The sequence below is a fragment of the Acipenser ruthenus genome, chromosome 26 (assembly GCF_902713425.1).
Source record: "Acipenser ruthenus chromosome 26, fAciRut3.2 maternal haplotype, whole genome shotgun sequence".
NCBI lineage: Eukaryota > Metazoa > Chordata > Actinopteri > Acipenseriformes > Acipenseridae > Acipenser > Acipenser ruthenus.
Window position 1 is genome coordinate 6,799,574 of NC_081214.1, and position 26,708 is coordinate 6,826,281.

Genomic DNA, 26,708 nt, shown 5'->3' on the forward strand with positions numbered 1-26,708 from the left:
GTATCCCGTCAGAAATTAACTTCTAAACCATTATTAATCAGAAACTTCTGAAGGGGTTTGGGTAACACTTTACATGAAGTGTCTCTAATTACTGTGTATTTACATAGCACTTACTTAGCAAATATATGTGTGCTTACACATCATTATAATGTTATTATGCATAGTTACAATGTACTTAACATGTAAATCTTTTTGCATGATGTATAAAAGTACACAATTGTATCAGAAAAGGGTTAGGGTTAGGGTTAGGGTTAAGGTTCGGGTTCTCAAAAAACAGTGCCTGAAAAACAAATCTTGAAAAATGGCAGAGGGTACTTCCAAATATATTATCAAAGATATCTTTAGTACTTCCAAATACCTTAGCAAAAGGGCAACTGGAAAGTATACCTAATATTCACACTATCTCAGAATTAAGAAAATTAGGCAACTTGCAACATCGGTTCTTTCATGGCAGTACTTCAAGTTTATCGTATCATCTTAGTCGCAAGTCAGCAGATTTTTCTTTTTATTCAACGTATTTCTTTCAAACGGTATCAGAAAATGAACAGATATATCATACTTTTTCTTCGCCTAACCTAAATAAAATAGCGCTCAAGAAATTTCATTTTTCTTCGGCTCAAATAAATAAAATCGCATAAATTAAATAAAATACCTTTGTAAGTCTGAAACTTGAAAGCTTTAAGGTATGCCAAAACCGGATGTGTTCAATCCAGTATTGCAGGTTGTCGTGCAGCTGGTAATTCACAGTAATATATACACTCTTGATGTCTTTAATCTGTTTCTTTTTGACATGGCATTTGGCTGAAGGAAATGCAAACAGGCAGTACAAGTCAAAAGAAAATGTGCCTTTCAGTACAATTTCATATCACTAGCAAACAGGTGTGATTAATCAATGAATAGATCATAGATTGGATTATTAATCGCTCAATAGAAAACGTCAAGATTAAACCCCCTAAGATAAAGGCCATATATACAGTTTTATACAGTGTTACCAAAAAGTCCTACTTATCAAATATTGTTTAATATCTTAAATACCACATCAAATTGCAAATAACATTTGAGCAGTATAGAATTTGCGGTGTGGAACTGTAGTGCAGTATGCCATTGTTACTTTATACAATTGTAACATAGCACAGCATAGGCGTGTATAGAGTATAAGGGCCAGTATACTGTACCAAGTTGAATACCAGTACAATGCTCATTGTTTTGACATAAAGGTAGGAAGAGTAGCTGCTGTGAGAGAATCCATTCCCAGGAGGTTAGTGTGAGCAGAATGGGGGATGTGGGGGATTATGAATAGCCCCTAGACATGTCACTTAGGAATGTCCCTCAGTGAATATACAGCTCATATTCTGGGGCTGGCAGCGAGGAGCTGGGTGGACTTCCTATCTCTCTTTCAGCGCTCCACAGTTGTAAAGGTCAGGGCCCACCTTTTTAATTAAGGAAGAGTTCATATCCTCCCCAAAGCCTGTCCTTTTCCTTTCCTGTTCACCTGGATATTTGGCAGATATTTAGGGGAGAGATACCACTTTTACTGTGCTAGCACCTCACTTCTGGTCATAGTGCCATGTGTTGCCAGGGCTTCCTTTTCAACTGAATATAGAAGCACTGGAAAGAAGTAAAGTGTTGCTCTACCCGTGTCTTAATGAATATATTCATATTCATTAAACATATCTGTGAATACATGGGAAATGCTGATGCAGTAATTGCCATTTTGTGACCCTATACTGGTGTAGTATTGGGTTTTGAGTGTTGAAATTAATAAAAAGCAGCTTTGAGTATGATTACCCCCCTCCCCCTCTTCATATCCCAGCTTGCTGACCTGAACCACCTGCTTCACAAGCCAATTATAGAACACAATCTGCATTTTGTAGGAAACCGTATGAACTTGCTGAAACAATTCCACGTGGCATTGAAATGTGTTAAAAGATGGAAGCAAATTGATTGAGGCTGGGGGCGTTTTTTTAAATGAGATTGGGAGATCACTTGGCGCTAACGCTGCTCTGAAAAGAACATCCTGTCTATCTTTTACTCTAGAAACACAGAATGCGGTAACACGTTAGATTAATTAGTGTCTCTAATTATTGTGTATTTACATAGTAAATACATGTGTACTTACACAATTACAATGATATTATGCATAGTTACAATGCACTTAAAATGTGCATCTTTTTGCACGATATATGCTAGTACATAATTGTATCAGAAAGGATGAGGGTTTAGGGTTAGGTTTGGAGTTAGGGTTAGGGTTGTATCATGCAAACACAAATTATAGGTTAAGTGCATTGTAACTATGCATAATAACATTGTAATTATGTGCAAGTACACATGCATTTACTAAGTAACTACTAGTAAATACACAGTAGTTAGAGACACATCATGTAAAATGTTACCTCGAGTGCTGTGATTATGAGATCTGACAGCCTGCTTGTTTGAGTAACACAGTAAATGATTCGATAGAGAAGTCTGTGTGATTTTAAACTGTTACACACTGTAACCATGCTAACCTCCTTTCTCTCCCTGCCCCTGTGTGTTTTCCCTGCAGTACTACTGGCTGTTCGTTCTCTCCAGGGGGCTGGTGGGTATTGGGGAATCCAGCTACTCATCCATCTCGCCCACCATCATCGGAGACCTCTTCACCAACAACACCAGAACCATGATGCTCTCTGTCTTCTACTTCGCCATCCCTCTGGGCAGGTACTGCACTGCGGGCTGCTGTAGCTGTACTGGCCCTGAATTTACAGTGTCGGCACGCCAGCATTGCCCTGTGTACAGAGGCTTGGGACCAGCCTACAGGCAATGACAGCCTATGAAGGAGTAGCAGTAATGCAGCAACTAGGCTTGCCAGATTTTCAATTCATTGATGCTGAAGCTGTTACAATAACTGTAAATAATAATAACACAATCATCGGGTGTATTTATTGTACATTTGTAAGTATTCAGTGGCTGCCTCTAATCAAGTGTATTTCTTGCACACTATCAACTTGATTAGAGGTAGCCACCGAACACTAACAAACATAGAATAAACAAATCATTCTTTGCTTTTTGTCATCTGACCTAAACATGTTAAATGTACAAAAAGCCAGGTTAGAAAAAAATAGATCAGCTATTACCATTTGAACATGTGATTTTATATATATGGGATAAAGAATGAAGGCTGGGGCAATGCCAGTTTTCCTGGGTCTTCTGGTAACCCTCGTTGCAACTGAAGTTTCATCTGTGGGTTTTAAATGCACAGGTTTTTCAAATATGAATCCTCTTGCTCGAGGAAAATGTTTGATTCAGAGTCCATTTTTGTTATTGATCATATGGTAGCTCTCCTATTGCGGCACTGTGCATTTGATTTAATTCAGGCTGTGTTATTAGCATGATCTGTTGATCGTGGTCAATTCAGCGTTTCAAGTTTAGTACCATCACGGGCAATTTGTAAACAGCCCCAAATAACAAGTAGAAATAAAACGGTGTATAATCAGTGTGTGTAGTGAGCCACTAATTACTGCAGTGTCTTCAGTTTGTCCGTGTTTGTGCTCTGGATTCTCTGCAGGGCAGTGCTGGTAATGGATTGGACAGAGCCATGTTCTTTTATTCTTGACTGTGCTGTGTGTGAGGTTTGGACAGGTGCCCTGTATAAATGGGATTTTAAATAAAAGAAAATACAGTACAGTCTAGCGGTTCCATTGGGGGACTGGTAGAGCAGTGTTTAAACCTGATGCTCACTGTACCTTCCTAGGCTCTGTATTCCAGTAACCAGGGGAGACAATGAATCTGTTGATCATTTCTTCAGCCTGCTTCAAGACTGTATGGTTGTAATGCACAGATGTAGTAAATACATACATGCCTCAAGCTATTATATACTTGATGACTTTGTTTGATACTATTCATAAATACCAGTAGTCCAATGTACTCAGAATATTGTGTAAACAAAACAAATGTGTACATTTTTTACATGAAATCAGTTAATTCAGGAATTATTTTTTCTGGCGGATCTTTACCTTCATTTTCAACAGACTGTGCTTCGACACAGATTTCAAACCCTGTTTATTAACCTCTTCGCAACTGTCTTTTTAGATAGAACCTTGAGCTCAGTCTGTCAATTTCAGCAGCACACCACTGGATCGGAATGTAAGCAGACACATTCAAAACTAGTCCCGGTAAGCACGTAAATCCGTTACCAGCACTGGCAAGTGGAATAACAGAAATGTATCCCAAACTAAATATGCCCACGCCTGTGGTATAAATATCATTAAAAACCATTGTCAGAGGAAATAACATTGTGGGGTCTTGCAAAGTGGGGTGTGCTCTTGAACCTCTGTCAATAGGCCCAAACCCCCTATTTTTCCTGCTCTATTTTGAACAGAAAGGTCTTCTGTTTAGGATATTTAAAGTAACCCAGATCTTTATTTAGGTTTTATGTAAAGAAAACAAAAAACATCAGTCTGGCTGAAGAAACAATAGGCACTGATAGATTGGAGCTCATATAGGAAAACTCAAAACATCATTAGCACTTTCGGCCTTGTTTGTTGTTTTATGGGTTTGAACTGTTTCCAGGAAGTGACCTCAGATTGGGGAACGCTCAACAGGAAACGGTCTCCAAGGCAAAATAAACACACGCTGGCTAGCCTGTCTGCAACCTCTTGGCTTAGGGGGTTATCTGTTTAAAAAATGAAGCCAGATTAGATCTCCCGGCCTAGTACATAATGGGAGGAATCAGATAAGAGATGTTACTCATTCCATAGGAAATATTCTTAGCACAGGGTTAATTGGGTGATAAGTTACTGTTAGTTTTTACAGCATATGTCTTTGGGGGGGGACGACAGTTTAAGGAAGAATTCAAAAACACCTCTTTGGTTCATCTGTTCTCAAAATGCAGTTATGGAGTGATTAGGTCATTCCATTTATGCCTGAGGCTGCAGGGTCACGATGACGTGCAGGTTTGATGCCAACCTGATGCCAAGCATGTGTAGCACGGCGGGGGAGTTGCCTTGAGCTGTGGCACAGGCGCCTTTTGAGCTGCACACAGCATGCCCGGGCATGTCCCCCAGCCAATCCGGACCTCCCGATCAGCTCAGTGCCGGGTGAGCCCACCTGCTCAATTGGTTGCCTAGCAATGTGTCTCCTGTTCCGTGTCCCAGCTGCACACATCCGTGCAAGAACCAGTGACAGGGCTCTCCCTGTCACGCAGCCATTTCTATAACTGATTTAAAATGTATATATACACCCAATGTTTAAATTACAATTGCGTTATTCTGTACAGTAACTGCTTCACAAGTGCTACAGCTTCAATGAATTGAATAGACATTTTTTCCCCTGTTTTTCAGTGGAAATCTGGTAACAGGTTTGTTTTTGTCTTTTTCCTGCATTCTCTAAGCAATCTCTTAGACACGTAGAGGCAAATGAATGGGAGCCAGAAGCACTCAGAATGATTACAAACAGCAAACAAACAACAGCATTCAAATGGCAGTGGAAGCCAAACTCCCTTTAAATGGATTGATGTTGGTGTTTTCAATATAAATACACAGCAGGGGTTTTGAAAGCATTGAAGAGGGGGCATCACTCATTCTAGGCCTAGGCGACAGTTGAGATCAACACAGATTCTTCAAATGTACTGGTCACAATTCAGATGCGATAGCAGCTGGGTTGTCATATTAATTCTCATCAGCCACCTTCCCTCTCCCATCTGGCTGCCCTGTACTGTACTGTGGAATACCCAGCTGTCATAGAATACTTAACAGAGGCTGACTGGGGATGGGGCTGGGAGAGCACTGCCTGATACTATACCCCCTCTGCCCCTCTTCCGAGCTACTCAAAGATGAGTAATCCAAACTGCTGATAACGACCCCTCTAGGGACCACCCAAATATGGTCTTTGTAGCGCAGGTGGGCTTTCGAAACTGGTCATTAACATGCCAAGGACCTCTTCTGAATCTCCTCCTCCACTTGCTACCCTTTAATAAACTAAAAAAGATTTGAACCAATATTTATTTGGAAAATGTATGTATATGCATACCAGAGTTACGCTAATTAGTGCCAATTAAATAAAATCTCCAGCTGTTTTTAAGGTTTCAGTATTAGCGAAGGCCTCCAAAAGGAGTTAGCAATACTTATAGAAGGTGTCTCCAGCTTAATAGAGATAATTTACCTATAATATATAGACGGGTAACTAGAAAACTATGCATATTGAAACTTAGGCGAACTGCCTGAATAATTGTTGGTGTCTTTGTATTATGATCCCTCATAGCAAATTGGGTGACCTCCTGCAGCTATGTCTGCAGACTGTGAAGGTCATTCCAGGCCTGATTGAGCTGGGCAGGCCAATGCTATGTGCAGTAGTGGAACACAGACACTGCAATACATGTGATTCTGACTGCAGTGCATCCATCACCTCATTTAATGAACTGGCCCTGAGATGAATCTTTAATGCATGTCATTTTGGATGTGAATATTCTCTCTCTCTTGTCTCTCTTCCAGTGGGCTGGGTTACATCCTGGGCTCGAGTGCTAAGCATGCAGCTGGGGACTGGCACTGGGCATTGAGGGTAAGCGCTTTCATTGATTGTCTGTACAAATACTGTAGAGCAGTGAGTCTCAAGCTAAAGGACTAGGAGGCCTCACTCTGTTCTGAACTAGTTGTGTTAATGAATGTTCTAATAGTTCTATTCTTGCATCTTCACTGTCTATTCTATCACCACCTTATTCATGCTCACAACCACAACGATTCCAGTTGGGCAAATCACATGGTGTGTAGCCTGCACTGTGATTGGCTACATCCTTCAATTGTGAATTGAAAATAAATCTGATTGGCTAATATATATGTCAACAGCCGGTCCAATCTGCCATAGTGAATACCACTGTATTTAAGTAACATTAGACAACAAAGCAGATTTCATAACCGATAAATATTATAGACTGGCTGTAACATGGCATAAAATACTGGCTTACACACATTATGAGGAGCACTGTCCTGTGGGTCTCTCAGCCTGGTCTACACATTCAGCCATTTACCTCCATGCAGTTATACTGAATTAGCTGAAAAGGCACAGAAACCAGGATGAGTCAGGCTGTTCTGCATTCAAACAGGGGGTGATTCTTCCCATTTTTTTTCTGAAAGAAAATAAAACACCCTTACATCAATAGATAATTATATACAACTTCTAAGAAACTTCTAAGAAATAATCACAATTATAGCCTCCACAATGGGAATAGCCAGGTTTGGAATAGAAGGCTTCATTCCTGCCAACAATAACTCTGTAATCTGTGGTAAATCCCTCCACAGATGCTCATATTGGGAGCTCAAATAGCCACTTATCTGCCTTGCATGTGTTTGTTTCATATATAATTGGCCATATACCAGTACAGTACAGTACAGTTTAATTGAGACAAGCATTCAGATATATCAGGTAGCCATGGAAACTGTATAAAAGCATTGAGCACTTTAAGGGTTAATACTAGCCTATCATTTACTTACAAAGGGAACAAGGGAACGATTTTCTCACTCATATGAATTACTGTAACATACACACCTACATCATGATAGATAGATAGATAGATAGATAGATAGATAGATAGATAGATAGATAGATAGATAGATTATCGTATAGGGTCTTTCTGACCACTCTGACCTTGAGTGTGATGGGAATCAGCTTATATTTTATATTAGATTATTTTTTTATCAATTAAGATAAAAAAATAAACAAGAAGGCTTAATATGACGTCAATTCCGTCCTATACAAACTATCTCAAACAAGGACATTTGAGACGGCTGTTTGAGATCGGTATCGCTGAAGAAAAGGTATTTTAAAGCTTCAGCTATCAAGCACAGGTTTCGCCAGCGACATCCTGCTTTGAGGAAAAAACAATCCGTTCCATTTTCCGTCTGTTTTTCTTGAGCCGAGACGCTCAGCTTCCTTCTATTAAACCTCGGGGGCCCTGCTGGGCTTGGGAGGAGGGAGCAAGGAGAGATAACTTCTACAGAGACCTTGCGAGACTGCTTCATTACCTCCCACCTTTTAATTGGGACTAGGAATCCTCTCCAAGCAGGGAGACTATTCTGCACCAAGACCTCTTTCCTTTTTAAAACTAGACTTGAAGGGTGCTACTCAGGGGACTGGCCCATTCCCAAGCCCTATAAAGACATGACTAATTCCACAGACCCCAATTAGAACTAATCTTGGATGACTTTACTTAAGGTAATATTAGGTAGTCCAAGATTAGTGCTAATTAAAAACATCCTAGTTGAACAAGTTAGGAGTGGGTAATACCTTTCACACACTGGCAGATCATGGAAACTTGTAGGCAAGATGGCATTAACAAAGGCGGGTCAAGTTAGCTCCACCTGACCTGACTGCATGCAGCAATTAGATTGATAGCAATAACTTGTATAAATATAACATCAGCCAAGGCCAAGTACAATGCAACTGTGTTGCGATCTTCAGAGCGCCCCTGAGAAGCTTGCTCAAAATGTAATCCATTTTCAGCTTGATTCCATTTGACAGGTAGAATCACTTTTAGTGAGAAGAGAAGCGGAGTGTTCTCCTGGCCTGTAGCAGCCCTGCTGCTGATGGAACTCTCCCCTTGCAGATAAACGCAGTGTCTGGATCATAAAAGATAATAACACCAAGATGATTATACTGCAGCCCCTGAGGGACGAGCGCAGCTTGCAGAATAACTTTTAAAGAGCTAGGATGTTTTCTTTCAATTGCTTTTCATCAAATCACACCACAGAACCGAACACACAAGCAGCCCATCGAGAAGGCACTGGGGATTCAGTTGCAAGATATTGTTGTAATATTCAGGCTACAGATATTGCTTAGCATAGACTTAAATGAACCTAAAGTAAGTTATTTGAGAAGAAACAAATACATGTGCAATATTGATATGGACTCCGACCAGAGAGAGAGAGAGAGAGAGAGAGAGAGAAAGAGAGAGAGAGAGAGAGAGAGAGAGAGAGAGAGAGCGCCCAGCATCAGAAAACTGAGGAAAGAGTGCGTTCAACCATCTTCTGAGCATATGGGACCACAGACACACACCGTCAAAAGACCACCAGTCTAAAAGAAACGTAATAAATTAAATTACAAACGTTTCGACTAGATGTCTTTTCAAGTTGAAACATTTTGTCATTGAATCGATTACGTTTTCTTTAGTATTTCCAGCAGTATTGAGTGTTTATTAGTTCTGGAGACGTCCAGTCACTGTACTGCATTGTGTTTCTGCAGGTGTCTCCAGTGCTGGGGATGACGGCTGGGACCCTCATCTTCTTCTTCGTCCCGGAGCCCAAGCGGGGCAGCGCTGACCAGCTCGGGGGGAGGCTGAAGGCCAGGACGCCCTGGATCTGTGACATGAGAGCACTGGCTAAAAAGTACGCAGGGCTCATTGCAATGGAGGCTCCAGCCTGAGTGAGGCTATAGAGAAGGATGCTCTGGAGTGTACAGTACAGCGAGGCATAGAGAAGGATGCTCTGGAGTGTGCAGCACAGCGAGGCTATAGAGAAGGATGCTCTGGAGTGTACAGTACAGTGAAGCTATGAAGGATGCTCTGGAGTGTACAGTACAGTGAAGCTATAGAGAAGGATGCTCTGGAGTGTGCAGTACAGTGAAGCTATAGAGAAGGATGCTCTGGAGTGTGCAGTACAGTGAAGCTATAGAGAAGGATGCTCTGGAGTGTGCAGCACAGCGAGGCTATAGAGAAGGATGCTCTGGAGTGTACAGTACAGCAAGGCTATAGAGAAGGATGCTCTGGAGTGTGCAGTACAGCGAGGCTATAGAGAAGGATGCTCTGGAGTGTGCAGCACAGCGAGGCTATAGAGAAGGATGCTCTGGAGTGTACAGTACAGCAAGGCTATAGAGAAGGATGCTCTGGAGTGTGCAGTACAGCGAGGCTATAGAGAAGGCTATCGCATAAAAAACTGTAGAACTTCCTTCCCGGGGATGTCAGAGAAGACGTAACTAGGACCGCATGAAGACACACTAGTTTTCACTGGCTTAATAATATATACCCCAGACCAAGGACAGTGTTAACACACTGTGCGCTGCTCTGATTGTGATGAAACTTGGTATGAACATTCCTTAGTACAGATTATTGAGGGTATCAGAATTTAGACCATGGTGAGCTAATGAATCACTCACTCCATTATCCGGCCTGTGTTTTGTACAGGAGCTCCCACCTGAGTAACACTGGTCTTAACGATATGATTCTTTAGTGCTTGAGCTCTTTAATGAAAGGTGTTTGTTCTGCATGTGCTTTGTGTTGTCTGCTGTTTGCTGAGCTCAGCGTTCCTGTAACCTCCCCCTCCTCCCCCTCCTCCTGACAGCCGCAGCTATGTGTTCTCCTCCCTGGCGTCAGCAGCGGTGTCCTTCGCTACGGGAGCCTTCGGCATGTGGATCCCTCTGTACCTATTCAGAGCTCAGGTGGTGCAGAAGAGTGTGGTGGCCTGTGACCAGGAGCCCTGCAGCATCAAGGACAGGTAGGAGGGAGTGAGCTTCTGATTTACAGCCCTCTGCAGCCGATTCCATTGCTCAGGGTTTGTTATTCAGAAGCCACAGGAAGTCTAATAAAAGAAATGAAGGAGAATTCAGTCTCCAGTGCAGCTAATCCAGAACATACACGTATGCCAGGAACACCCTTTGTATGTGCACGCCATTAGCCAGTTTCATTATGTCTGCTGATTGTGCTGTCATTATTATTATTATTATTATTATTATTTATTTCTTAGCAGACGCCCTTATCCAGGGCGACTTACAATTGTTACAAGATAGCACATTATTTTACAGTTGGGTTTTTACTGGAGCAATCAAGGTAAAGTACCTTGCTCAAGGGTATAGCAGCAGTGTCCCCTACCTGGGATTGAACCCACGACCCTCCGGTCAAGAGTCCAGAGCCCTAACCACTACTCCACACTGCTGCCCTGTCATGTAATACAACAGCAGTCATACATTCCTTCGTTTCTATAATTTCCAGAAAATGTAACAAAAATCAGGACCTGGAATATAGGAATCAATGGGAATAAGGGGGTTTACAGAAACATTAGACTGACTGTCACTGAAGTAAGGTTATTGGACTGGATTCCAAAGTTTTGCTTGTGTGATTTTGTTTTTTATTGCAATCTCAGCGGATAAATGAATTTAGTAATAATCATTACAGTAATAGCAGTAATGAAATGGTCTGTGATGACGGTGTTGCTCTGGACACGGTCACTGGGATCTGATCTCTTCCCTCTGTCCATCGCAGTCTGATCTTCGGAGTGATCACCTGTGTGACGGGGTTCCTGGGGGTGATCATTGGGGCGGCCGCCACGCGTCTCTGCCGGCTCAAGACGGAGCGTGCCGATCCCCTGGTGTGTGCCGTCAGCATGCTGGGCTCCGCCATCTTCATCTGCCTCATCTTCGTCGCTGCAAAGAAGAGCATCGTGGGTGCTTACGTGAGTCGCCGTCACAGTGCTGTCTTTTTGCCTGCGCTCCAAGGAGTTCAAATAAGCCTCTTTATCTTTACACTGAACACTTTGTGTTTTAAAGTAAAAGGAAAACATCACGTTACTAATCCTTTTTCAAGTTCACCAGTTAAGGCTTTTCAGTTAGTCATAACAGTACTAAATGATGTTCAGGGGTATTTTCATGGATCTGTACCAATGGATAATGGCAGCCACTGGTAGAATAATCAGTGATCAAGGGTATCACAATGGTATGAATCAATGAACACTGGCAGTAAAGTGCTACCATATCCGTACTAGAGAGTGTGGCACTGTATCATTGTCCATTCTGCTGCCATTGCTGATAATACTGTGGTCAGCTTGTGCTTATGCTTGTGCTAGGGTTTGGTATCCCAACGGTATTTTTTCAAACTAATTCTAGAATTCTGCGTACTAGCTTTAGTCACCACTACCTTCCTCACCTCATTGGCTTCCAAATTGGAAAGCACTGATTCTAAAAGCTCTTATTATAGCCCAGCCATCTTGAGGACAGATTGGGCTCCAGAACTCCCTCAATCAATAATATAATTGACGCTTCCCTTATAACAATTCTTCAGCAGTGGCCAACGCTGACCCTGGAGAGCCGCAGGGTCTTCTGGTTTTCGTTCCACCAGAGTTCTCAATTACTTAACTGAACCAATTATTTTCTTAATTTGTCAACACTAAAAAAAAATGTGCATATCTTGCCTGGCCACCCCTGTATTATGGTTATACTGTATTGAAGACATTGAAAAAGACCTCTAGTTGAAACCTTTGTCGCTGAATTTATTAGGTTTAATTTAATAATTTCTAGAAACTAATAACAGTATATTCTCACGCATACACACACACACACACACACACACACACACACACACACACACACACACACACACACACACACACACACACACACACACACACACCTCAGCATGCAGTCCCCATAGTCTTTCAGCCGGAAGCTGCCACCTCACACAAACTCCTAATTCATCACTAAGGTGGAAGAGGCTGGCAAGTTTGTATTTTATTTCATTTAATCTGGTAATGAGGAAGGGTGCAGCTTTAACAGGAGGCCCTTCTGAAACAGTCTTTGTGAGGAGGCGGGTCACAGCCAGGCGCTGCTGTGTTTGGCACGGCACTCGGAGGAAAGCCAGTAGCACTTTTCACTTCTACAGTTTCCAATTGTTCTTGGGGAAAAAAAACACTTACAAACCTCATTTACTTCTTTGTAAAGAGAAACAGTCTGACTTTCACTTTTAACTACTGTACATGCCTTTATAAAAGTTTACCACAGTCATTTTGCACAGTATTTTTTGCAGTTTTCCCATGCCTTTCCCAGGGTTATACTGTGCATTTACCATAGTTTACCCTGGTTTGCCATGTTTATTAATATGCTTTACCATACCTCACTGTTCTTTACAGTGCTTATCTATGCTTATTACACTTTGCTAAGCTTTTACTTTGGGGAACTTTTATAAAAGGGAGTTCTCATGAACATGATTCAACCGTGAAAATATGCAACATTGACATTCCTTCTTTCTCTGGGTTCAAATGCAATATCTGTATATAAAGTAGGCACATATTCCCAAAGGAGTGTTCTTTTGACACCAGCTGCAGTGCAAATGGAAAAAACGTGTAGCGAATGAACAGCAGACTTAAACATTCATCTCTTTCTATCCACTAAGCCACCGGCAAACATGATTTAGCAAGTATCAAAGAAGAAGGGAATTTCGTGGATCCTAAACATCACAAGCTCAAAGCGCACTGCAGATCAAACAGACAGTATAGCAAGCCGAACACACACTGCACGTTTAGTAGCATTATTTTAACAGACAAGCAACAGCAATTGATCAAAGGCAGTATTCAGTAACACAGAACATGCTTTCAGTTACAGTGTGCATATCAGATATATACCAAGTAATTTAGCATCATTGTAATTAGGTCATTGTTTAAGATTTAACATGGTTTTAACACTTAGTAATATGCTGCATTTTAAAAAGATATCTCAATGAAGAATAAGTTTACATATTTATTCAACTAGATTTATCCCCCTAAACCATAACCCCAATTGTGCAAATCTCTAATAGACAGTAATGGTATCCCTTATAAAGGTTTACCATAGTAAAAGCACAGCAAAGTGTAATGAAGCACAGTGAAATCATAATAAAGCATAGGTAAGCACTGTAAAGAATAATGAGGTATGGTAAAGCATACTAATGGCAAACCAGGGATACAGTATCAGTTATATGAGTAACAGAGTCTGCTGGCATTAACATGAAGCCGTCACGTGTACCCCCCCCCCCCCCCCCTGCGCAGCTGCAGATCTGAATATGCACGACAGAGCAGTGTTTACATTGAGGAGAGCGCAATTTCACACAGTCAAGTGTACCGCCTGCTTTCCCCTGGGCCGCTCCCAGGAAAGATTCGTTCGCGTGCTGCTTTATTTCCAGCACACTGCCTTCCTCACAATGTTTAGGAACCTTTAATCAAAATCCTTTAATAGAGGTGCTGCTGCTCAAGCGATTCTCTCACAAAGAGGTCAAGCAGCTTAATAGGAAATCTAAAGGTTATTATTTTTTTGTATACTATTTGTGATTGCTGTGATACTGATGAATCCTAAGATACAAGTTTGACCATTGGGATACCATTCTGTGTAGTACTCTTAAACAGATTAAGTCTCTTGATGTTGGCTCAGAATTAGGGCAGAGGCATGGGTAATACTAATTTCTCACTCCATTAGACAGCTGTGTTTATGAAGCCCTATTGCCAGCACCAGCTGTGTGTGCGGTGGTGAAGGGAGGCAGGTTTGTCATCGGAGCGGGCCTGTAAAAATAACATTAAAGACTTGTTGAAAACAAGTGTCATTCCAATGCAATAGAAGCAGAGATGCAAAATCGAGATGGAATTTCTCACATAGACGGCTGCTTGAAATTGAGACATCTTCCAAAGTCTTTGAAGCACTGGAGTTTAGCTTGGAAAATAAAACAATTAGTTACCATACTGCTTTACCAGCTCATTTACTAGAAACGTGAGAAGTGGTGTTTGTAACTGGAAACTGTATGAACATGCATGTTTATTTTGAATGCCTTTTCTCTAATGATTTTGTTTCTCTCTCTTTTTTTTTTTTAAACAGATTTGTATATTTATTGGTGAAACGCTGCTCTTCTTAAACTGGGCCATAACGGCGGATATTTTAATGGTGAGTACAAAACGATAAATCAGAAACGAATAAAACATGTGTGTGTGTGCTTCGTGGGGTTGCAGTTTCACAAATCAGTGGCACAATGGAAACCTTCTACGACAGGAGCAACATTAATTAATAACTGATGTTTCTGCTGGCTTTTTGCTTTTTTAAGATCCTCAGTTAGTTGTCACTGTTACTGATCATTGCTGTTGCAAGACGGTTTTCCTCTCAGAGTGTCTATATGTATGTATTGCTATGTATGGTGCGTCCAACCAAGAGTTGACCTATCTGGGAGACTCTTGTATGCAAGTTGTTGCAATGCAAGAGTCTCCCCTGATTCAAGTTTAAATTAATAATAATAACAACACTCTCCTTTCTTGATTGGTGCTCTGTTTCTCTCCCCTGCAGTATGTTGTGATCCCAACTCGCCGTGCAACTGCCGTGGCTCTGCAGAGTTTCACCTCTCACGCCCTGGGAGATGCGGGCAGCCCCTACCTGATCGGACTGGTAAGCACTGCTCCCCACCTCATAGAACAGGCACTGGCAAGACCACGCCTAGTATACTGGCTTCCAATCTGGTCACCACTTCAGAATCCAGCGAAGAGCAACTAGACTAATCCCAGAGCTTAAAGGAGAGCTATGAAGACGAGGGAACTGGATTTATATAGCCGAGAGCCAAGAAGAATCAGGGGGAGACTTGACTGAAGTCTTTAAAATCTTGGCCAACCCCAGCCAATACTTTAAGTGCAGGATCAGAGGACAGTTCTTCTATAATCCTTATGATTGAGTGTTTAAAGTTATGGATAAGCTACCAATGGTTTAACAAGATTCACGTGACAAAAGAAACAGGAAATCCCCATAAAGACCAGGCTAGTTCCAAAATGTCACTAGTACCCTGTCTGCAGTAGCTATGAGCAATAAACACACGTTGAAACCATGTGGTTGCCTGATGATCGCACATTGTATAGGTGGTTTGAGTGGGGTGTCCGTTTATATTTCCTCTGTCTGTCATCCTGTAAAGGGAGCAGGGAGCAGGACGTTGTTGAGTCCCAGAAGGGAACCAGGAAATTAGTTCTTTCAATACAAGCCCCAGATTCACCTCAGCTGTTTATTTCAAGGCATGTCGTGCGTTACAATTCTCTCAGCCCTCAGGACCAACAGGAATGCTGCTAATGACTTCCCGGAATTAGTTCCTTAATCCTGAGTAAAATGTATCTCTTACTAAAATGATCTTCAGTGTATTACAATGTATATGCAATAGTAGCAGCTACAAGCCGGTGAGCCACTGTAGTAAAATGTCCATGTTTGGACATACCAATGGTATGACAATAGTACATAGTAATATATTAGTAATACATTGATGCACCATGGTAATATACTGTATCAGTTCTCTACAGTGTGCTGGTGGAATTCTAAATCTATTTTGTCTCCATTGGCAGTAATGCTGTGATCTGTTATGGTTCTGCTAAAGTTTCTTCAGAGAAGTATTTAAGTGCTGTGTTGTGTGCACTGGAAAACAATGCAAGTTTATAACAGATATTTAGTCGGTTGAAACAAAAACCTGGACTGTTGAGGGTACCTGAGAAGCAGGGGTTATAAGCAGGTAATACACTGTTATTGTAATGGTATATATGTTTCTCTAAGGCCTCGCACACACACAGCCTAAATGCGGTTGTGAGTTCAGCTTTTGCTTTTCATACGCATATACGACTCCTTAGACATGCGTACATTTTCTATCCAGTCATTTGAAGAGCACTCAAGTCGTTCCCACCAGCCTTCTGGTCGGAAGATCGGCCAAATCTTTCGATGTACCGTCATGGTACTGCAGACTGTCACTTCTTCGCTGGCAGAAAAGAGCATAGCTTGACGAGTTCTCAATCGATTACGTACTCTACTTTCTTCCAAAAGCATAAACAAAAACACAACCTCCATGCTGCCTCCACACAAACCTAACGCATGTTGTGTAATGAGGGTTCGAGTTCAGTGGTTAGTTTAAACAGGGAGTGCCTCACTTCAGTAGTGAAAGGAGTGTGTGTACAACACACAGCCGCAGCAAGTGCGGTTTGCTAATACGATTGTCTCACTGAGTACAGTGTGTGTGTACGAGGACAAAGGGATGTGTTAAGTTTAAACACTTAGGTTTTAAATGTATTTTCACAATAATCGACCCAAGTGGAGGAATTCTTGTCTGCTTTCAAAGACAGAGAGAATGCGCTTTTTATTCAACTCCTCGCCATCAGCGTTTCTGAATCTCAACACAGAATTGAAAATCATCGCTATCATTACATTAATCATTACATTATCACTACTTTAATCTCAGAGAAGAAAATGCAAGCTCACACCCCCTCCTAGATGAAGAAGGGTCTTCAGAGTAAAATAAATTATTAAAGGCTTCCTGGGATAAGAATAGAGCAGCAGAATAGAGCCGAATAATTCATCAGGCAGGTCCCATCAGGAACACTGACATCCCCTTGTAGCTGCTAATTTAAGGGAGTCATCAATCAGGCAGATTGGGCCACCTGTGGAAGATGAAGGATGTAATAAGATGGGCTTTTCAAACCAGTGATCTTTATTAAGACCAATAAAACAAGCAATGAGAACAATGGGACAAGTCCCACAAAACAATACCCATGAAATCCCATTATAATACCAGGGAAGTATCAATTATCATTTGCAGATCCCAGAATGAACAGTATTGGCAGCACCCAGGCTGGCCCACAATGCAGTGGATTGCCATTGTATTTCAGTGCATGCTACTGTGATAGTACTAGTGCGTCCATCGCTGGTTCATACCATTGGAGCTGCTACTATACAAAACCATTGCATTGAACAATAGTTTGGTAAGGGCTAATCTGAAGACTTGTGTTGTATCTTAATATGTTTAAATCCACACAGCTCACCAGACAGTAATACTATCATGATACAGAGGTCTGTTTTATGAATAGTATAACGTTAGGTGCTAAAAGGTCACCCTGTAGTATATACACAGTCCCAGTCACACACAATCTGCAATTCAAAGAACATTAACACACATAGACCACATATTAATAAATGCCTCAGTAACATGCTGAGGAGAGCACTCTAGCCAGACCCAGGGAGATAATGAAGGAAAACCTGTGCTTAGGAAGACTGGGTTCAGAACAAAGCTCAGCCAAGCGGTGTCCTGCCCAGGGCTTCATTGATCAAGCATTCATTAGAGGGCTGCTAGGACACCGTGTGAAACTCCTTGCCTTCTTTACTGTGCCTTCACCTGTGTTGATCTGCCTTCCTCTCCAGATCTCGGACGCCATTCAGCAGAGCTACACAGAGTCGATCCTGTGGCAGTTCCTGAGCCTGGGGTACGCTCTCATGCTCTGCCCCTTCGTCATCGTCTTGGGAGGGATGTTCTTCCTGGCTACAGCCCTCTTCTTCCTAGACGACCGGGACAAGGCGGAAAAACAGTAAGTGCTGTATTGGAAGTCTTTACAATGAAATGCAATGCAATGCAATAGACATACACTGCAACAGATCTGTAAATAAGGCTTTGAAATTCCTACTTCTTTCGTGCTGTTGTATTATCTCGAGCCCCGTTCTCCGGTGATCTTTTGTTTCTTTGCATACCTGTCAAAAGTCAAAACCTGCAATCGTGTGACCTACAGCACATGAACTGATTATGTACGCAGAAGAAACAGTTCAGCTGTGGCTTTGTTTTTTAAAAGCAATTTTGTCTCGGTTTGTTAGAACTCAAGAGAACTCCAATACAATAAAAAGGAGCAGTGATAATATTGACAATGCAAATGAGAGGCATGGATTTGAAAGTCATGATCTCGCTTGATTGCTAATTTAAAGAAAAACAAAACCAAGCAAAGAAAAAAGATCTGTAGCACATCTATAAGAGAGTCTGTAATAGTGTCTTCACTGGTGTCCCCTTCTGCAATACCCCTGTTGCACACTGTTCTCATCTATCCAGCTCACTCACCGTCGACCTGCATTCAGTGCTTGGACTGTTGTGCATATCGATTGACTCTCTCTAGATGTCAAGCTTTTTCTTGATTGACAGAGCAAGGTGCTAGTTTTGCTGGCTCTGGAGTCACGGGAGCTGCAGATTTCTGCTGGCCTTGTCTGCCCGTTTCACAAACCCTGCTGTCTGCACGCACTGCCTCCTCCCCCAGCAAGGTCTATCCTTCCTCATTCCCTCCCAGTGTGAACCGGCGTTCCATTGCATATTCCCTCCAGTAGGGGAGAATGGTGTGCTGACAAGGGACGAGCCTTGATGGGACAAATGTTCTTTCTTTCTAAACCAACATCGTAGACCCACAAAACTACTAACACTGTACTTGTTTAGTGGAAACTCCAGTACAGGTAATATTTCAATGTGTGCTTGTAAAATAGTTCTGGAAAAAAGGCAAAGCTAAAAAGGCTTTGAGGTTATAGATGCAGAATTAGTTTTAAATGGGCCTTAATATTTGAATGGGGGTGTGAGAGGTGGCGGTTTCGCCTTTTAGAGTTATAGAAAAAACTGTTGCAAACAGTACGTTTAGATTGTGTGTGTCAAATAGGGGATGAAGTGGTCAGTATTGCTGGAAGGTGGGACCAAACAGAATGAACACAGTTCGGTCAATTCCAGAAGTATTCTATTCTTTTTCAGTGAACAACAATTTGTAATGAGTGATCCATTCACAGAGTCAACACTTTTTGTTATTAAATGACAGTGTGAAGGGAAATGCATTGCCTAAGGTGGCTGAAATCAGCTTAGGAACCAATTTCCTACAGCAATACTGTATATTGTAGACCAAAAAATCCCTCGCAATATACAGGGGTGGATATCCAGGGGTTTCCAAAGGGAGCGAGGTAGAGAGATTGCATTATTAAAAACCAATCCGCTGAGAGGAGGTTATCTTATTTGTCCTTTGGGAAGTTGCAGAAGCGATGGCAGAGTTCATGTTCCACATTATACAGTCAAAACAAACTGATTAAAAACATGAGACCAGACCCACAGGATGATTGAGACTCAGAACAGCATAGAAAAAATCAAGACAAATGTATTTTAGGTACATTAAGCAATGCAGTTTAGAAACTCTAGGTCAAGGTGGAGGAATTGTCTGCTACACAAGCTCTCCTAATTAACAAGAGACCTACAGTTATATTTATATACAATTCTACGTATGTTCACTTACAATCCATCCTATCTCTGTCCTCACTGTAGGTCTAACTAATTTTCCAAATCAAAAAAGGACCCATTTGTCTGACAGCAATTTGCCCAAGCAAGTTCTAAGCAAAGTAAAATGCAACGTGCTCAATCAACACTTTCATGTTTCATTCCCCCAGGTCATGGGAGTTGTCTACTGAACCACTGAAAGAATGAGTTCAAATATGCAGACACCCATTTAATTGCTGTGCAGTTCTGGATCCATTCAGTCAGCTGATCTGCTTCCACAGTTTGACACCCAGTGAATCCCAAAATTCAGTTCCGAGATCTCCCAGTCTAAAGTCTGTGGCATCTCATTCCTATGTGAAGCGATGCATCACTAATATACAGTGCTGTATATTTGAAAGGAAGATGCATGTATAGTTAATCTGCAGTAGGTAGGCAGGCATGAGTGTATAGTGGACCTCACCTCTGTGGATCCCTTTAACTGCTTGCACTATCATAAGCACCAAAAAAATGATATACTCTTACCACCACAGCAAAACAGCAGTAATAGACATGGCAAGCGATTCAGTCTCCGGTCTACATACTAACAACATAGACTGTTGTAATTCACAGAGCTCGCTGCACTTCACAGAAGCATCACAGCCAGGGAGCCATCCTCTGCACTCTTAGTAAATCGCTGACTGTCTTTGGCAGACCGGCCCGGTATTCCACTCCACAGCGTTCTCGCATCTCCTCGTGAGAAATCAAGCCCAGGTTCATTTCCAATAGGAGGTGATTATCAGCAAGCATGGGGGATCAGCACAGCCACCCTCCAGCCTCCCACAGCAGGATTCCAAACCAAACAAGAGGCAGAACACACACAGCTATCTGCTGGCATATGTTCAATTCAATGCAGTCACCCTCTTTTCTATTGTCGGGACTGAGAGATCAGCTGCAGTTGCCCCATGTGGGGTTAAAAATAATTTGAAAAAGGACAGTGTTAAGAAGGTTATTAACCTTTAGAAGTCCATGCGGAAGATTAAAAAAAAAGGAGCTAGAACTCAATTTGAAGATGTCATTGATACTGCATTGGGAGCCTGCCGATTTGGCCAACAGTGTGACATAGTGGCAAGCAGATTTCAAAACTGACAACTTGCTGATGTCTTGTTACACGAGGAACAGTCTGAGCCTCCCTGAATTAAAAGTGTGACAGGCAGCAGTGCTGTGTGATGCACGGCCGTTACAGATGCTGACCCCTGTAGGTGAGATGAGGTTAAAAGCACTAAAACCACACCTCTTCCCACCAAGAAACAGAATCTCCTTCAGAAACCATTGAAACACCTTGCAGACCAAATCAGTGCCTACAGTGGCCTCACACCCTATTGATAATGCTATGGCTGGTGTTTCTAATATTTTGTCTACCCCAATAGCCTCTGCAAGGATATTCTGTTGACGATGGCGCATTCAGGAATCAAAATTCATTCACAAAGAGAGGCAATGCACCCAGATACAAGATACAAAGCACAACACAATAGGTTACAAACTCCAAAAATAGCTTGCTCCACAAAAACAACCCAGCAAAACTGGCTACCCTTAACTAGAAGCTATTTGAACATAAGGGACGCCATCCAGATGCTGGCACAGCCTGTTTCCTTTTCAAGGAATGTTTATATTTATTTAAAAATAATCAAAGTTTTGCAGGGTAGGGTTCGTTCCTCTGCCCTAATAAGGTAAAGATAAGCTGCTCTTTCCATTCCCATCCACGCTGCATGCCTCCGGCTGTGCTGTACACACACACACACACACTGCATCCAAACCACCAGAGAACCACTGGCTAGCAGCGTCTGCAATAGGAAGCCAATAGGGCAATGCTGGATACTCAGGAACCAAAAGCTAGACAGTTGCCCTCCACTAAAGACCAGGTTGATGAAGTATCAAGTTGTTTTGCAGACAAACCTGGGCTTTTTAGATAATCTATACACAGTGAATTGATTATGTCCGTGACAGCTAGTAGATGTAGTAAAGAGAAACCACTTAGCACATCATGCACTGCAATTAATTACAGAGGAGGGTTGTGTTCGTGTTCGTCTTTCTTTGTATTGCTTTTTGGCATGTAGTAACTCCTGGAGCAGTCCATGGAATGCACGGTACAGTGCTGTGTGTGGAGGGCCTTCAGTGATCTGGTGTCCTATTTATTGTGTGGGCCCCAGGGGAAAGGTCACAGCGGGGTTATGCATTCAGGCAATTCATTAGCAATATAGAGAAGAATGGTACATTTACGTCTATAGGTGGCGCTGTGGTGCTGGGTCTGAACCAGCGATCAAGGGAGTCTTAACCACTGTACAAAATACCCAGGCTCCTCTGCGGAAGCAGTTATAGGAGAGATTATAGGAGAGGGTTCAGAATCTGTAACAGCACACAGCAATGCCCATCACACTAGCAGATGCAGAGAATGTATAGGAAAGTTAGTAAGCTGTTGGGAAACTAGTTAAGGGTGTATTTACAAAAACACGAAAGGAAAAATAGCTGCTTATTGGGTAGAATTCATAAGAGGAAGTTATAGAGTGGAGATTGAGCCGGCTGCATGCCGCGGGTGTAGGCAGATACAGGACTGGTTTGTGGGCTGTAATCTCTCACACATGGTGTGCCCATGCCTGATAAAGCTCATCACATTGGACGTTATCACATTACAATAGACACTGTATTCAGTTAATTATAGAGCTAAAGCACAGTGCCATAAGCCACAAGTGGTTTTTTTGGGTGTACTACTTTCATTACTAAAACAACCTCTTACAAAAGTTCCCTCTAAATAACAATGATATACTGCTATTGTAACAGGCAGTGCTGTGTGATACACTGCCATTCCAGATTGTCCCCGGTTGGTGAAATGAGATGAGGTTAAAAGCTCTGTAACCACAAATGCAGACGAGCCCGGCTCTTTTGCATTGTGGTTAAGACGCTCGCTTGCGGTGTGCGGGGTCGCCGGTTCGCACCCAGCCTCCTCCCTGTTACACTTTGTATAATATTTTTTATCAACGTCATAGTTTTGTTATTTTTCATTTTCCCTGATATCTATTAATAGAAACATTTGTGCCTTTTCCCAATGTGGGGTCCTTAAATCTGCCCCAATTCCATGATGCTTGAATTTCGTGAGCTATGAATATTCAATATCTCCTGCTTGGGGGGTTGGGATTCCTATTTTTGTATCAATTCATTTGTTTTCCAAGAACGGCCAATTATAGTCCAGCCTGCCAGCCAGCTGTCGTCCCCCCTGCAGCTCTCTCCTTTGTCTGGCTGTCGAGAGGATGAGAAGATGCCCCTCGCCCCAGGCACCTTGCATACTGTCTGACCTGGTGTGTCAGGGGAGCTCACAGGCGTCAGATCACATTGCTGCTTCATGCAGTCTTTGAAGTTGGTTTAGCTAAGCCCCGCCCCCACACCTCACTGGGTGTTAACCACTTAGGGCTGCATCATTGAGGGCCGTCGCCTGACCCCTTTGAGACACGTCACAAGTCAGTCCCTTTAGGTGGGATCAGTCTTGTTTTGTGCATTGGCGTTCAGCTTTGAAGACAGTAGCGATTACTGTCCTGCAGAGGCAGTTGTGTGACCTTGTGGTAATAGCCAGCATTGAGATGTCAAACTGACCATCACTCTTTACAGTGTGTGTTCACCCACTGCCAGACCTCCAGAGAGTCAGGGGGTGGGAGGGACTCTTGATCAGAACACTGCTCCTCACAAAATTCTGCAGAGGGCCACGTTAGTAATTCAAAAATGATTGGATTATTTTTTTTTTTTTAGAAAGATAAAGCTGTTTATACAAACTATATTAGTTATACAAAGTTTGAAAAAAATGTAATACAATAATAGTGGTACAGTGTTCTGACATGTTCTGACCCAGGGGGTTATGAAAGGCGTAACTGCTTCAGATTTGCAGGCTGGGTAAAGTGGCTGCTGCTAACCATGTAGATATCCAGCCTAGATGCACCAGCAAGCGTACAGGTTACCTGAAGATAGATGGGGCAATACCTTGGGTTCCCAGGGGCCTTGTTTGGCCCACTGGCTGACATTTAGCAAAGCAGAGAGGCAGCTGCTATGCCTGTACATATCAGAGTCTAGACTCTAGAGCAATGACCATGTATCGGTCCAGGCTGAGAATGAATGTAACTCAGTTCAGTACTCATGCTAGTGATGTGCCGAGTTACACAGAGCACTATCATTTCATAGCACTATAAAATGACAATGGATATTGATAGCGTCTGCATTTTTCTCCGACTGTGAATTTGATGACTTAGTGGTCTAGTTATATGTTTCTGCCAGTCGCCAATTTGACCTCAGACTGTTTTAATAGTTTTAACTATTATACTGCAAAGACATGCTAACTTCAGAGATTCAAATCCTCTCTCGAAACTTCATTTGCTCCAGAATACTTTTCACACAATAGGGAGTTATTCAGGTTTTAAAATCCATTTTCCAATCCCTGATTAACTTCAGTACTTTTCCAATGCCTCCCAAATCATTTTGTAGTTAAACTAATTATTTGCTTTGCTTCTGTTTTCAGGTTGAACCAGCTGACATTGTCACCATCGTCTGTGAAGGTCTGAAAAGGTGTGTATGAAAGCACTGTAGAGAGGACAGTACTGGGGTTTCTGAGAGCTAGAAATCCCAATACTAAGAGCTAGGAACAGGTCATTTTAATACAGTACCTGCGGTACTCGGCTTCTTCTTGAATTGACTCCCCTTTTCCTTGGGGATGACGCGGGGCCCAATCCAGACAACGTTTATCAGGAAAAAAGAATTTCAGGAATATAGAAATCTCAAACAGTGTGAATGAGGAGCCCTACTTATTGTTTAACACATCGTTGATGAAGAACGATAATAAAACAAGATATAAATTATGCATTGAAGGAATTTGTATTTCCCCCCCAAAAAAACTTTCCCCTGCTAAAAGTTAATTGAATAGGAATTGAAATGAAATATATTATATATAAGCTGCTCTAAGAACACTAACAGTATATGTAACAACAACACAACAATGATAACAAGGCAGTTCAACTCAGACACAAGTTCACCACGTCTTAATATAATATTAAGCATCGGTCTGGAGGTGTGCAGATTGGCCGGGCAGGAACTTTGAGTCTATCATTAATCCCCTTGTCCATGGACTGCTCTGAGGGCTGGATCCCAGCCAAACCTAGCAAGCTTCCGTCTTCCTTATCAGAGCCGAGCACTCGCTGCATGGAGCCCGGAGCCTGGAGTCCTGTACTCTGAGAGGCACTCGGGAACTCTGCAGCAAGCCAGCCTGCAAACACCACAATGGGCAAAAAAACAGGATTAGGCACAGGGCTGAGTGACAGCACTCCAGCTGTTTGTTTTTCAGGTTATCACACTTGTTTTAAAACAGGACAAGGGCAGCACCAGAACCCAATATTGGTTTAGTTTGATATTTACCTGCACTTTGCGAATAGCATGAATAATATTTTATAACAATCTCCTATCTGATTGCGCTCTCCAGTCTAATCTCATGTATTCAGAACTGTCGTCAAAGGAATGTGACACATACCTGAATGCAGGTGATTTAAAAACGGGATTATTTCAAACCTATTTTATTTGGTCCAGATCACATTTATTCAAAGCATGAGCGAATTTAAGTTTAGAATAAAAGCAAATCTTTTTTTTGGTTTGTTTTTCTATAGCCAGGGTGATTACAGTTTCTCAGTGATCCATCCTCCATGCTAATTATCACTATTGAACAGAATGACGGGCCTAATGAACGAAGCTAGGAAGAATCTGTGATGGCAGCAAACCGTTATTTGAAAAACAAAACTGAAACCCTGGTGGGTTTTTACTTTCAGTTTCCAACAGCCCCAAATTCAATAAAAGGACTTGGAAAAGCAATGCTAACAAAATAAAGACTTTGCAATCAAACACCACTGCTCTAAATCTGTGAGAGTTGTAGCTTCAATAATTAATAACCCACAAACCCAACGCCAGGGGTCACATTTATCAGCGGAAGAATCTATTAAAAGAATTTAACCTGCTTCTTTTATTGCAGAGCTAATAAATAACGTTTAAAACCCTGCAAAGTATGCATGGAGAATAATGAAATTGCCGCAGACACCATTTGGTGCAATTAGGCTCTGAGAGTGTAGGGCTGAGCTGAGGGGAAGCAGAAGGTACCATCACAGTGGATTTGAGAAGTAAAGTGGGTTTAATCTCTTAATGTATCAGCTGTTACCCTGTGGGGCTACGGCTTCAGTCAAACCACCAGCTGACCACATTCATTTCAACCTAATGGCTTCTGGAATTAAGTTCAGTCAATTTTAACTCAGTATATTTAGTACTGAAGCACGTAAAGGTATTCATTTAAGCTGTGGGTTACAGTGCAGTATTGTTCAAGTTTAGGTCGACACTGACGGCTTTGAATACAATGCAAGACTATTTATTCTTTAACACCCTTTTTTTTTAGTTATTGGTAATTCAACAAAATATATATTCACCTACATATGAACCGCGACACAGGTACCTATTAATCAGATGCCCTTTTAAGATCACATTTGTAAACCAGAATTTAACTAATCTGAAAGCATTCAAGTGTCCATGTTTCTGCTTGCTTATTTGATTTTCTATAAGCCCCCCAAAAAATACAGCTGTTTAATCATGAAATCCTGTAATCCTGGGCTAAGGCCAATTATTTATTTATCCCTGCTAGTAGATAAAGTCTGGTTGGTAATGTAGGTAAGGATGTGAACAGCAGGATCCTGCCGCACAAAATCAGTAATCTCTATTGTTAGAAACTGCTCTCATGATAAATGACTTTAAACAAATGAGCACCCAGACCAGCCTCTTTATAAAGGCAGCTCAGTATATAGATCTGTCAAGCTGGGAGGTGTCGCGCTTATAATGGCTGTAATGGAATGTCTTTTTGTTCGCTGTTCCAAATTAGATTTTCATGCTTTCCTTACTTCATTTTTCT

At 41.9% G+C, this 26,708-nt stretch overlaps 1 protein-coding gene across 1 annotated transcript in view; it reads left to right on the forward strand.

Annotated features, from left to right (window-relative positions):
- LOC131701686 (sphingosine-1-phosphate transporter SPNS2-like) overlaps window positions 1-26,708 on the forward strand; it is a 71,645-nt gene that overhangs the window by 41,396 nt on the left and 3,541 nt on the right. Inside the window, exons 4-12 of the mRNA XM_059001114.1 lie at window positions 2,546-2,697; window positions 6,468-6,534; window positions 9,211-9,353; window positions 10,305-10,457; window positions 11,222-11,411; window positions 14,572-14,637; window positions 15,031-15,129; window positions 17,899-18,062; window positions 24,294-24,340. Of these exons, the coding sequence (XP_058857097.1) occupies window positions 2,546-2,697; window positions 6,468-6,534; window positions 9,211-9,353; window positions 10,305-10,457; window positions 11,222-11,411; window positions 14,572-14,637; window positions 15,031-15,129; window positions 17,899-18,062; window positions 24,294-24,336 (1,077 nt within the window). The 3' untranslated portion in view covers window positions 24,337-24,340. The remainder of the gene's footprint in view (window positions 1-2,545; window positions 2,698-6,467; window positions 6,535-9,210; window positions 9,354-10,304; window positions 10,458-11,221; window positions 11,412-14,571; window positions 14,638-15,030; window positions 15,130-17,898; window positions 18,063-24,293; window positions 24,341-26,708) is intronic.